General features: G+C 38.2%; 1 protein-coding gene and 1 non-coding gene across 2 annotated transcripts; one reads left to right on the top strand and one right to left on the bottom strand.

Moving 5' to 3' along the window:
* Positions 1-1,510: 1,510 nt before the first annotated feature.
* Positions 1,511-14,325, bottom strand: LOC110153213 (cilia- and flagella-associated protein 47; the record flags this gene model as incomplete). The annotated part of the gene is made up of 41 exons (XM_055166813.1): positions 1,511-1,714; positions 1,804-1,972; positions 2,089-2,236; positions 2,414-2,430; positions 3,415-3,616; positions 3,671-3,837; positions 4,079-4,226; positions 4,437-4,499; positions 4,581-4,737; positions 5,005-5,109; positions 5,449-5,557; positions 5,671-5,778; positions 5,863-6,038; positions 6,397-6,491; positions 6,567-6,599; positions 6,724-6,835; positions 6,930-7,103; positions 8,309-8,452; positions 8,546-8,611; positions 8,696-8,823; positions 8,959-9,091; positions 9,159-9,379; positions 9,485-9,581; positions 9,711-9,850; positions 9,926-9,969; positions 10,325-10,405; positions 10,499-10,587; positions 10,846-10,993; positions 11,189-11,301; positions 11,606-11,740; positions 11,801-11,917; positions 12,455-12,540; positions 12,623-12,809; positions 12,905-13,000; positions 13,068-13,149; positions 13,220-13,357; positions 13,439-13,498; positions 13,587-13,812; positions 13,886-13,999; positions 14,080-14,180; positions 14,252-14,325. Coding segments are annotated over 41 exons (5,007 nt in total), but the record flags the coding sequence as incomplete, so codon positions are not given.
* trnag-gcc (transfer RNA glycine (anticodon GCC)) lies at positions 8,082-8,152 on the top strand. The gene has a single exon. It is a non-coding gene; the product is annotated as a tRNA-Gly (tRNA).
* Positions 14,326-14,332: the final 7 nt, after the last annotated feature.

Below are 14,332 nucleotides of genomic sequence, written 5' to 3' on the forward strand. Positions count from 1 at the left end.
TTTACTAGTCTTATTATTTGTGCTATATTTGTTGTGTTCAAATGTTGTGATATTTGGCCATCGCTGTATGATTTTACTGTGTGTCTGATCTCTTGTTACCACTGGCAACATATCAGACCCCACTTACAATTACGAATGGCTTGACTCATCTGTTGCTGGGGCAGTGTTCCCCACCGAGTAATCCACAAACAGAAATCAACTTAAACCTAATGTGTGCATGCTCAGTCAGACACTCCCACAGGGACATGGGCACACTCTTTCTGCCTCTCTCACAGTAAATATGCAAACTATATAGACTGCCTCCCAACTGTGCTTTTTTACTGTTATCTGCTGCACTCATCTGTTTTCCCTCCATCACACATCTCTCACCTATTCCTCTTCTCCTTCAAGTCTATTACTTAGTCTCTCTATCTTTCCTCTCCTTTCGTAGCCATCTCCTCCCTCCATTCTTGCCCCAGCAGGCTGCAGATGGTGCTTAATGGACGCATAACTGAGCGTAACTGCCTTGTGAATAATTCCACAGGCACAAGGTGAGCCATAGGACAGCGCTATACGTGTATGCACAGGAAGCTACAAGCTAACAAACACACAAGACCCACTAACCGATAATTGGAAGAAAGGCTTTTGATATTTTCATTTTGCAGTTCTTTAGCAGTGGTTACAGTGTAAGGTTAAATTAAACGCAATCAAATCAAAATCTCAATTTCAATTAGCAAAGCACAAGGGTTGCAATTTTTGAACAAGAATTTCCTGCACAAACAGTACAATATTCTGTCTTTTTCTGCATAAAAAAACATAGTTTAGAACTGTATGAACATGTTCTAAAATGTAATTCTTACATTAGTTTTATATATTTCAGTTTTATGGTCAGTTCATTTGAATGTGTGATAGAATCCTATCATTATAACATAAATTGCCAATCTAATTGTTACAGCCATGCTTGTCAGAAAAAATAAAATTTGATATTTTACCCAATTCACTCAGCCCTAGTGTAAGGCTTTGTACAAAAAAGAAGACAATGCCTGCATGTGTGATTTGATAAAAAAAGCTAAGTGAAGTAGAGAACATGATTGTGGGGAAAAAATTAGGCTAACAATTACAAGAATACTGTATTAATTTTCAGCATAAACTTAAGGTATGTTGTCATAATCATAATCCTCTTTGTAAGGTTAGCATAAATAACCCTACAACTCTAAAAAAGTAGAAAACACAGAATTAGATTAATTAAATCTCAGTACAGTGAAGTGAATGCAGATTAGGGTTTACAATGCAAACTAGCAACATTTTCTATGGCACAGTTTAATTAGAAATGTGGACTATATGTTCTTGCATACAATCTTTAATGATTTAGATTCAGAGGAATCTAATTAGATGTATTGAGGTGATATAAACTGATGGGTCAATTTTCAGAAAATAAAACATTTAAACAGGAGCAATTAACATAACAGGTCTCAGTAAGATAAGGTACAATTAAAAAGTGACAAAAAGGCTAAACACAAATGGACTACATTTATCTATAGATTTTAAGTGGAGATGAGTTGGCCAAACCAGGGATACGAAGATTGCGAACCACAAAGTTCCTCTGGTTCACATTGGCTGAGTGAGGAATGGAGGAGCGGGGCTCAGATGATGCACTGCTTTGTGAAGGAGCACTCTGAGGTGTGTTATGAAGAATACTTCCTTTTACCTCATAGGTCCAGAGCATATCTGCTGCCTGAAACACAACACAACTACCTGTTATCCAGCTACAATTTGTCTCTTTTGAAACACCAACATCCCTTCTATTGAAGCTTTTGAGGGCACCTTGATTTGAAGTCTGGCTCTGCTCCTCCTGCTGTTTGAGCTTGGCGTGAAGGACACTGTGATGAGTGCACCAGTCGAGTTGATGGGTGGCAGCATCCCTGAAGCAGGAGCCACTGTAAACTCAATGCTGCTCCCTGGCACAAACACTGCAGTATATGGCTCTGGGCTCCTACAGGGGAAATCACAAATTAACTCACCATAATTAAAATGTCTGTTCAAATATTTGATTAAAATGAATTCCAATATAATTCAAATCACGGAAAATGATTAATTAGTTAAATAGACCTTGAAGTGCTTGTTAGCCTGAAGCCCACAGCTGATGTTTTCCCAACTTCCGACGCCTCAATGTGGATGACATCATCAAATAATGGTTTTGTAGCAATCAGAGTGATTGGAAACTCCCAAGTGCCTCCGGACACACACTTCACAATCACTGATGCTTGGCACCTTGACGGATACATAATAAAATCTATGCAATGGAAAATGTAACACTCTTGCTCAGAACTGGCTAGAAGAATGTGATTGATCAAACTGGATGAGGAAGAAAAACAGGCATCTTAAATAATATTTTAAGATAAAATATTGCAAATACATTCTATGCATGCAGTACTTACTTCTGAGTGCTTGCTACATTGTATTACAGTAAAAACTAACCACAATATCACCAAAACATATTAAATGTAGGTAAAGTGTAAGTATGTATTATCTGACTCCCATCTTGTCTTTTCTAGTCATATATTAGTTGTTCTTTGCCCATGGTAAAAGAATAGCATGTAAATGGAGGGTCCTATAGCGGCCCCACACTCCCATCATTTGCTCATGTAGAAGTCATTAGCTCTCGGAGGTATTGATTCTGCCAGGGCACGCCTCATTAATGGACTGCACAGATGAAGACAGCAGCTGATAAATGAACGCGCTCTGAGCACAGCGGGTGCCACACAGTACAGTACAGACGACAGGGGCACGGGGTACTTTTCACAGCCTTATCATTAACGATTCTGACCGATAACTAAAGGTGCTCATTTTTCAGTCAAAGTACAGCAAATGTGAGCTGTATAGGAATATGACCTACATTTAAAGCAATGTTAAACATGACTGGAGGCGATGAACATGATGCTGGCCAGGGCAACCTTTAGCTTTTAAGAGTCAGCACATGCAGACAGTAATAAATGAATGCAGACAAGTACACCTTAAGGAGACAGTAAGGGGAACAGTGTGAAGCTGTGGTGAGAGAGAGTACAAAAAATGAATGCAGTGTTTACCAAGAAAGGCTCAAGTACATTATCAGTACCTCACACAGCAGAGGCTAGAGGCAACACACAGACTGTCTCCTGTTGTTATTATTGAGTGATGTGTATATATTAAAGGAAGTGCTGTCTGCCTCATTGTTGGCATATTTCAGTTGCTTTCCTTCACAGTGGGAGATGACATGTTTGTTATTCTGCTTTGTTTCTATGTCTCTTTGGTGAAAAGGGCATATGCATTTTTTCATTTGCTCTGAATAATAGATAAAAAAAACAACTTGACTTTTCTTCATCTGTGGGCTGTCCACTGTTCAAATGTGTCAGTACATAAAAATGTGTTTTTCATAACAGATTTTGATGATCTTACTGTGACTTGCTTGGCTCAAGTGGACTGTAGAGGAGATGAAGAGTGAGTTTGACTTCACCAGAGTCAAGATCTTTCTTTGCTGTTTCAACGACAGCACAAAGACTTTCCTCAGCTTCAAGCTCTTCATGCTTTAAGTGTACTTCACATACAAAGTCTTCCATTGTCACTGCATTTAAAAACATGGAATTTTTTTTGGTTTTGTCTCTTTTAAATAAAACACATTATTTTTAAAACAATAAATTTCCAGGCCACAAACCTTTTTTTCCCAAAACACATCCTGCAAGCAGTACATCCACTTTCTTCTCCAGCTGGCAGCCCGCTTCACACCGAATTAAGCCAAGCGGTGGGCTCTCAACAGGCACTTCTGTGGGAATCCCACAGAGTGGGTAAATCCAGCAGATGGTGGACAAATCCTGAGCTGACCTAAAATAAAGGTGAATACACATTTTAAACTTAACTTTTATAGTATGGAATAACTAACTTGATCTAAATCAGAAGTTCTACATAGAAACAGTCAGAAACTCATCAAAATCATCTTGATGAACAGTATATGAATGAGCAAAGTTAATGGTTTGTTTCCCTGCACTTATTCAAACATTACTTGATTTGTTTCCTCAAACGCTTACTGCATCTGTAAATGTGTTCAAATATAAAAAGAACAAACCTCTGACTATGGGCACTGGAGGGTGAGCTAATGCCAAAGTTACCAGGGAATTCCATAAAGATGCACAGTTGAGCTCTTTCAATCTTCATGGAAGTTGGTGTGAACACAACAGGAACATCAATGCTGGCTCCAGCATCTATCTGTACATCTGTGTCACCACATACAGTCTGTTCATAACATGCCTGTTATACATGTATTACACATTGTTGTAATGATTTAGCATGATATAGATAAGCTTTAGGCTTGTTTAGGTAAGCCTTTACATCATTATAAAGAGGTGTACATGAACTTGAATTAAAGAGGAAATCATGGTATGATTTGTTGGTGTCATGACTATCCCTAGCCTATTACAACACACCTTTGAAATGGCTCATTATAGTAAAACCACCATAGTAGTTTTGGTTCTCATGTGGATATTCATCTGAAAAAGAACAAAACAAGCATGTCTGTATGTAGTTAGACCCATCTTTTTGAATGTGTCCATTAGAGAGGAGCCTGTGACCTGTCAGTGTTACATGAAGCACAGCCTGGAGCTCAGTGGGGTTAGTGAAGGGAATGTTGATGGAGGCACTGGAGCCCATCTTGGCTGAAATGCTCACTGGCTCCTCACATTCTGGATTAAGGCCACATCCACTCAGTGAAAAGGACCACTGCTGCAACTAGAGAGTTTAAGACAAGGAAAAGACAGGACAAAAACAAAACACTGCCATTTGGTAAATATTGATTCTATTGGAAGCAATAAAGATGCTTGCTTGAGTAAAGGTACATCTGGCCAATAAAGGGCTTTATAAGGCTTTATAACTGTTCAAGACTTAATACTGATGATTTGAAGCAACAAGGCACCAAATAAAATGGGACCATCTGTTTAAAGTGTTTTGAAAAGTTCAGGGATGGTGATTTATATAAAGCAGTTTGTGTGTGATTACCTGAGGGCATGAAAAAGTGATCTCTGATTTGTGGTCTCTTTCCCCGATGCATGATGGACTAAATCGGACGCCAAGCTGCGAGGAGGAGTGTGGCTGCAGAGTAAGCTGAGGCACACACAGGACACAGTGATGTGGGAACAAAGGATAAATGCTCTTAAAGACAAAGCCGCTGCATTGCACAGCTCAGCAACTCAAAGCTTTATATCCAAACACTTTTCCTAAGAAACATTATGTGAAAAAAAAAAAGAAGATAATATACCATGCTCTAAGTGCCTTATATAAAGCAAAACAACAGTGGCATTTTCTATGTGTATGCTAATGAAAGGCCTCTAATGAATTGCTCCAAATAATTATAGTATTTATAATTTCATAATCTCTTCTAGTGAGCCCTCAAATACATGAAAATGAATAAATGATAGTAGCTCCCAGTGTGTCCATACTTACATTGTTGGAATCCATGTCTAGTGTATAATTTCGGGGGTTACTATTTGATATGGTCAACTCCATTGGCTCAGATGTCGGATTAACTAAAGGAAGGGTTATCTTGGTCCATCTGATTTGTACATAAAAATACATATATGAGATTTTAAATATATGGTTCTAATCGATTTGTAAATTTGTTGTTCTGAAACGGTGTAATGGTGTGTAGCATTGTGGCCAACCTACTTTCCCAGATGACACTTGACCTCAGGTAACACAACAAGAGGAAGAGGAAGGGCATAAAGATCCAGGTGATACCAGAATTCATCTCCTATCTCAGGCTGAAAAGCAACACTGAAAAGCAGAATCAAAACAAAAGTTTAGCCCACTGCAATTCAAGTTATAAAATGTATACAGCAATTGTGCACTAACACTTACCAGCCTGTGCTCTTTCCTATCACACAAGGGGAAAAGATAACCTTGTAGGTCAGAGTCTTGCGTGGAGGGAGTGAAAAGGACTTCTCACCACTGAGACCATGTCCTTCAAGAAAAACCTTCAGGTCTAGTTGGTCTTCGCATGGATTATTAATGGGGATCTCTATGGCAACATTACTCTGGGAACACAATAGTTTTGCATTCACCTTGATAATCAATGTGTCATAATTTAATGTACATGAATGTAAGCACATGAGCTCAACCATAATATTAAACTCAGCATTGAATATAAGACTTTTCTTACATTGTTTTCAATATACATCAATAAGCATTAAGAGCTACATGAAGCTGTGGCTGCATGTAACAATGGCCTTTACTATATGGCTCTTACAGCAGAGTGGCGCAGCGGAAGCGTGCTGGGCCCATAACCCAGAGGTCGATGGATCGAAACCATCCTCTGCTAAATGTGCTCTTTTTTTCATTGGGTGAAAAATGTAGAACAGTAAAAGGGCACTTGGATTTACAAGATAAACATACCTGAATAGGACATTGAACATTTATATTCTTCAAAGGCTCTGCTGCCTCACAAATAATCTCTAGGGTAAAATACACTTCATAGCGGGTTTCTTCGCCTGGGAAATGACAGTGTGTGAAAAGCACAAATAACATTATTTGTTGTTTTCTATTTACTAACCACAGCTTATTACCTAGCTTGAGCATCTCCACAAATGACACACAACCTATAACTCAGACAGAAAAAGTGTTCAATTAATATTATATGACAATATTATTTCAATATGTATCATTATTTTGTTTACTGTAACACCAGTTACATTGATCGCCACATTTATGGCAGAAACATACCTTTGTGTGTTCCTCGTTTTGATGGTGATATAATCACTTTGTAGGGTGCAGTTTGACCTGGTTTAATGTCCACAAAATTGGGACCACTTATCATGGATAGATCTGTCTCTACCTAAATTCACACAAAGTGCATAAATAAATTAAATGGAACCAAAAAAAAAAAGAGTTCTGTCCAACAACATTATATGGTTAGGGTATGTGTATACCTTCAATGCAAGTTTGGTCTTGCTGTAGTTTGGAACATTCAGGTGTGCCTCAGTGCTTCTTCCAACAGAACAGCGTAGTAAGAGGTGGTCCACAGGGAGGGGGCACTCTCCTACTCCTTTCAGGGTAAACAGGTGCTCAGTTCCATTACACTCATTATGTAAAATCAACTTGCCCTAGAGGATTTAGGGAAAATGTTTATTTGCACAGCACAGTATTTAACACAGTATTTTATTTAAGACATTAAAATCACAATACAAATAAAAACATAAACAACCTAAAAACAATTATTTTATGAAAGAGAAGTGTGCACAGTTTAAAAGAACAGTTTTTAGCCTAAATCTGAACACTGACAGACAATTTTGAACCTGGATTTGAATGTCAGAGTACAAATTTGTTTCATATCTTCAATAAGATTGATTTTAGCAGGATAAAACTGAAATGCTGATTGATGTGATGTGGCTGTTAAAGTTTGTCTGTGTCTGTGTCCAGTGTTACCCCTACATTTCTAACCTGATTTGATGGTTTTACAGAGAAAGATCGGAGGTGACTGCTGATGCTTTCTTTGTTTCTAGAGGCTAAAGCCGATGCTTCAGTCTTAGTCATAGCGGGCAACACATCAAGATAGCATGTATAACATGTGGAGATGATCTCTTAGACTGTTTGCCACAAGTTTGCTAGTATAGTAATAATTTAAAATAACGTGTATATATTTTGCACATGGTTTTAAAAGCATTGGTATTTTTTATTTTTGACTGCTACACATTGGAAAGGCATGATTGACAGCAGACTTTTTCAAGTTCAATTAATTATGATATTGCAGGCATTTAGAAGTTTGGCAAATAGAGGCTTTTTGCCAAAGCTTCCCAAAGCCTAGAAACAGCCCTGGACACAGGAGTTGCTCCACAGTTCTGTTTTCCCCCAAACTTTTAGCTACTGAATCTTTGTTGTTGCAGCTGACAAAGTTACACAGTGCATTTTAGTTTGCTAACCTGACAGATATCCTTGAGTAGATAAAGAATGCACACAAGGAGAGCAGAAGTACAAGAACAACAGAGAAATGCAGTCTAACCAATGAATTAATACAGGTGCCTAGGACCGCCTCAGGAATGTTCCCTTTAAAAGCCCCTCCCCCCTTACATCCTGTCAACAATGCATTGGTGGTTCAGTGGTAGAATTCTCGCCTGCCACGCGGGAGGCCCGGGTTCGATTCCCGGCCAATGCAAATTCTTTAGTTTTCTTCTATACATCTGTTTTACTTACAGGGAACAAAACCCAGTACAGTGCAGGACAATATGACAAGCAAAGCAAAGTAATCCTTAAGTTATTGCCATAAACTAATGCTACTGCAAAGGTTCAAAGGAAAAGATATACACATTACCATAACAATGCGTTGTGTGGCTGGGTGAAAGGTCAGGGGATAACATGCTTTAGTACCCACAGCGACACAGAAAACCTCTGGTCCAGAGAAGTCATCTCCACAGATAGAAGCTTTCATTATCAAATCCTGATCACTGTCATTGTGCTATAAGCAAATTTAATCATGTTAGTCTTGTTAGAAAACAATCTATAAAACATGCATACAATCATATGAATTCTACTCCAATGAATGACTTACAAGTGGTATATATTGTGTGACTGAGTGGTGCACTGGTGTAGTGAAGTCTAGATGTGCAGCTTTTTCCTGTACAAATATCAAACATAACCTTTACAGATGGGAAAAGTGACACATAATTTCCATATTATAACAAAGTGAATACTATATTACCTGTGATGTAACCTTGGCTTCCAGCATGTAGACTCTAGTATCACACCAGGATCTAAGGACCATCTTGCATGTGAATGTTCCCACTGAATCAGCTTGAAAGCGTAGTGGGATCTCAACACACCGGCAGTCTATTGAACACAGTGCAAAAAACATAAAAATGAGGATACACAGACATGAAAAATAACAGTGATAACACTGTCAATCTAGACCCTAGTATAATTTGTCAGAACTGAAATTTAAATTCAGAACCTGTAGTAATGTACCTGCAGGATTCACCCATGGTATTTTGTGGCTTTCATTTACAGGCATAGTAACCGTTTTTGGTAACGTGAAGTATTGTGGTAAAGACACCTCCAAGTTGTACACGATCCCATTTTCTGGCTCCTTCAAACAAGCCTGATAGTACAAGGAATATGTTAAAATATGTAGACATAGCAGATTTAACTAAGACGAATATGCATACCTGTTGCTTTCTAAGTTTGTGCAAAGCTATGGCTCTTCTCACACTACTACTGTGTAAAGTGTGTGTCAGAGACCGCCTCCTGTGCTCATCATCATTCATTGTGTATTGGCCCCATATAGCCAGCGCTTCCTCCCAGGCCATATTAATTATTGGCAAACAGATAACTTCTCTGCACACCTCACCCACTTTGCATTGTAGACTTAACACTAATGGACATGTATCTTAGAAAAGGAGAAGTAAAAGTCCATATCACTGGACAGCATATTTTGAGATTTTCGTTTTTTATAATTCTTATTATTATTAATGATAAAAAGTACAAATCTTACCAGCACTGGAGTTAACATGTTCACTTGGCTTTGCAGAAAGTGTCAGAGGTTGGGGTAAATCTGCTGTAGCTTTCATCATGTACACAATATCTCCAACCTAAAAAATTACAAATGCAGTTGCATAGTCATTTGTAATATTTTTTTTCTAAATGGTAAATGAGTTAACAAGATAAATCTATCTTAAGTTAATGTTAAAGTTTGAGTTAAGACAAAATGTCAAAGTAACCTGTGGACACGTGAGCAGCACACAACAGTATCTGCTTCCAAGACTAAAGGGCAAGTAGTCTATGTTGAGAGCATGTTCTTGACCCGATTTCAGAAAAACACTCTTCACTGCACAAAGGAACTCAGTATTTTCTTCAACATCTGAACACATAAACAGAACAAATAATCAAACAATATCAAGCTATGGCAGATATCCATCCTTGTGTTCAAACTTACGAGGATCTGACAGTTTCCCCTCTGTCATCTTTTCCACTATGGGACTTGTAAAGGGAGAAAAGGAAGAGTGAGAACATAATTATTATTCATTCCAATGTAACACACTCCTGAACCTGCTGGAGAAGAACCAGCAACGACCTCATCACCATCTACGTCTGACGAGGAAGTGAAGAAATTTTTAGCTTTGAAGATGTCTCAGGTGGTTAGAGACGCATACTAACCAGGCACCTTTAATGTCAACTCAAAGATCTTATGTGGAACAAGATTAAATTAAATCAGACATCAGTTTTACATATAGCGATACTGGCAAAGCTCATATATTTCTATTGAGTGAATCTAATTCCCATTGGGCAAAATAAGAATATTTCATTATTGTTAAAAAAAAAATCATGCTTTTACATGGGTTTGCAGGTTGTTTGCGTTTGCTGGTTTGGCTTCTCTAGCTTCAGAGGATTGTTCACATAATCAACAAGTTTCACTCTAAAGAAAAAATTACAAAATACAATTATTATATGAGCTCTCCTGTCACAATAGATGTAACAATGCTACAACATAGTCTTTGCCCACACTTACTTGAAGTCGCCATTACTTTTGAAAGGATTAGTAACTGTCAGTTGGATTGACTTGAGCTGGTAGCAAGGAGAAGTGCACTTGACAGTTTTCTAAACACAGGAGAAAAAGAACAAATATTTTTCACAATAATGTGCTGTTGTGTTGCACACTGGGTGGTGCTTTTGGGAATACAGACACAGAGAACCCATTATGATGACAGTGGGTAATAACTAAAAACGCTGAGCACTGTTGTCTGTCAACCATTATAAAATGAAACCCTTTTGTGTGCCAGCCCCGTGCCAATAACATGCAGCTTGCTATCTAGTAAACAGTCAGACATTTTCCCTGAGTCTTTCCTCAGAGCGTACCATGGGAGACATGTGTGTTACACACGTCTTCAGATGAAAAGCCAGCGTTCCATGTGCTCCAAATGATGAGCTGGAAACAAGCAGAAGGGCAGCCTCCTTTGGCTGCAGAAATGCACAGCTGTACTGGATGGTCAGATCACTACTTCCCCTGCAAAAACAAAAATATGTCCAAATACAAAATCTCAGTTCAACATAGTAATAAAAATATAATCATATCAATTATAAAAGGAAGAACGCATTTGCTGATTGTTTTTACAACAACCAAATATTGAATTGTTGCAAAAATACATATATATTATTTGAAATGTTCTTAACCTATAACCAGTTTCAACTGAAAACATACTTGTCAAAAAATGTGAAAGATGACCCTTGAGATAGAGAGAAGAGATAGGCATCCTCTCCTAATAGTAGCGCTTTATATTTGATAGGCTTTGCTGTTGGTAAAGTCAAATGGACCTGCAATACACAAACACAGACAAAAACAATTAGTTTTAACATCTCACAAATAAAAAACACTAACAGACCTGTTCATCTGGCTAAATCAGTGACAGCAATTATTCTCAACTGCATAATTCAAATGTCATCTGTATTTAGCAGTGTTCATAATCTCATAATCCCATTAATGTACTTCATCTTTGGATCACAGCTGCAGTTTTTCAATATGCATTCATCTAACCTGAACCAGATTCGCCGACAGAAAGTAATCACCATTAAACTCTGTGAATTAAAATCTAAATGAGTGCCGTGTGCTTTCAGGTACCTGTTTGCTAATGGTGCTGTGTAACTCTCCTGATAAGGTAATGGTTTGTGTTGGCTGATACTGAGGAAGTTTCTTATTCAGATGAACACACAGCATTAACATCTGCACAGGGTTGGGATCTGACAGGTCTGTGGGCTACATATAGAAACAAATGAGCAAGAACAAGTAGACTTACTATATTGTGTGTTTACTTACATAAATATCAATATTGAGAGAAAGTGTAGTTAAGGCTTGCACTACTATGATGTTGTTATGAAGAATCTCCTCCATGCTGGTGGGCTTTGTGTACATCCTGCTAAAATGACTGCAAATCTGGTGGGATACATATTAAATCCATTACTTGTAAATGAGACATAAACATAAACTGACGGACATTTATAGAATTGTGTGTGTATGGTTGTGTTGATTTAGTTTTTTTTTTTTCTATGTTTATTTGAATGTATGTATCCTCCTGTCTGCCCTACTGTATCTGTGTTCTGTTGTTGTTACTATGAGGACAACTCCTGAAAACGAGATGGCGAGACATCTCAAGGGGCTTATCCTCCAAACAAATTAATTAAATTTAAGAAACTGCAGATTTGACCATTTAAACCCTAAATTGCTAAATTGTTTTTACTCTTTTCCAAAGTGACTTGCCATGCCTAATGCCACCACATTCAACCACATCATACACAAATTGTACTTAACATGATAAGAGCTTACACTAATCAATTTCAGAACTAATTGCAACCCTATCACATCAATCACAGTGCCACTTGCCAACATTAACGGCAATCCTTCATTGTCACAAAGCAAACTGAAAATCTGCACTACATGAACAGGATTAGAGAGACACAAGAGCACACTGACCAGGTAAGGACAATAGGCAGCTAGCAGAGCTGCTAGCACAAGCCCATCTGTAAAGTCCAAATCAAAATTGACAATCCAGCGAGCTGGTGCTGCACCATCTAAAATAAGACAAAGCAATTATCAAATACTGGTCTACTTAGCTGCAAAATACTTGTGATGTGATTCAATATTTTATACCAGCAGTCCAGACTGTTTCCCTCATGCTTTCATAATGCATATTAAGCCATGAAAGTAACTGGAGTTCAAAGGGAGAGTAGATGTTACTGGCTTCTGGCTGTAGGCAGCTGGGTGCCACTTTATTCAGGGCTGAATTGCATGTCAATTCTTTGAATGACACACGGCATAAGATAAACAACTAAGATACAAGAAAAGATATTTCAGTTTGGAAGGCAGGGAATATGTAGTAATTACATCTACAAATACATAATTACAATAACATCATACAATAACCTTATAAATTTGTAGCAGCAAATCCGTCCATGAACGTTTGCTCATCGACTCATAGTTAATACTACTGTAGTCTACATGGTTTGTGCACTCTTTCACCTGTAGACAGTAGACAAAAGTCAATAAGGAGTCAGCTTGTGTGTGAGTTAACAGGGTTAAGTTGTACCTGCAAAGAGCACCAGTGTATAAATTCACTCTTGTCCAACAAGTACTCTGGCCTCAAGTAAGACAGGCAGGCTCCCTGAACACTGTGGACACAGCATATTCATACCAAAAGCTGAGACAAAGATACTCCTACCCAGGTCTACTGTCATTTACCTGAGGAATTTAAGTACGGCTTTGTACTGCTGTATGAGCTGAAGTGTACGCTGATTCAAATCATCTGAAATGGACTGGCTGTGGGGAATTCCAGGAATCTCTTTCCCAGTTAGATGAATAAGCAGGTCCACAACAGACCTAAGCACCACATCAATTTGTAAGTAGTAGTTCTAGAGTGAAATTTACAATGACACAAATCAATACAGTATAGATACAGACCTGAAGCCCTTATTTGGAGTTTTCCCATTGTAAGTATTTGTTTGAATTTTTGACTCAACTCTAATGAAAGATAAAAAACAAAACAAAACAAAAAACATGTCTTAATGTTGCATTTCCATACAGACATATTAATAAATAGTGGTCTTACATTCTCACAGTATGTGGGACAGAGATCGGATATGGTCCATTAGCCCATCCAAACAAACTAAACCATCTTTCCACCGCAACCAACACACTCTGGTAGAAGAGGCCCAGCTCTGAGTTGGAGGCATAAAACTCTGGAACACCGCAGTTTGTTGAGGTTCCTCTGCTATAAGAGGCCAATTCCTCACTACTGCTATGATCACTGGTATCAGTACTCCCAGGAAAAGAGTCTGACAGAAGTCAATGTAAAACAAAATAATATAAACTCTGAATACATACAAACATAATGGTTACAACTATTACCTGAACTTGATAGCTTTTTATTGGAGCTGGAGAGACCAAAGGTTGAGATTGAAGAAAAAGATCCTACACTTTGTATGTGAAAATTCTGAAGCACAGCCTCGACAGCTGTGGCACCTATACATGCGTACACATATCAGTGTCATTTGGTATAGAATATGACTTTATACCTCTAAGCTATGTATGGTCTACAGTACCTGTTTTGAGTACGATTTGTTGTTCAGAGCGATGTAATGCCAGGTACGGCCAAACTGTTAATAGACAATTGTCAGCAACAGCCCATACTTTAACCTGGAACCTGAAAGAATAAATAGCCAATAGGTTAGATCACTTAGATGTTAGCGGTGAGCATAAGACATAGATTCTTACCTGTTATGGAAGTCATCACAGAAGATAATGGTTGAACTGAAGGTTAGAGGGGTGTCAGAACAGAAGCACACATTGCAGCTG

This window comes from Boleophthalmus pectinirostris, unplaced genomic scaffold (assembly GCF_026225935.1).
Source record: "Boleophthalmus pectinirostris isolate CB_2022bp ecotype Guang Dong unplaced genomic scaffold, ASM2622593v1 HiC_scaffold_11, whole genome shotgun sequence".
In the NCBI taxonomy this organism is placed as follows: domain Eukaryota; kingdom Metazoa; phylum Chordata; class Actinopteri; order Gobiiformes; family Gobiidae; genus Boleophthalmus; species Boleophthalmus pectinirostris.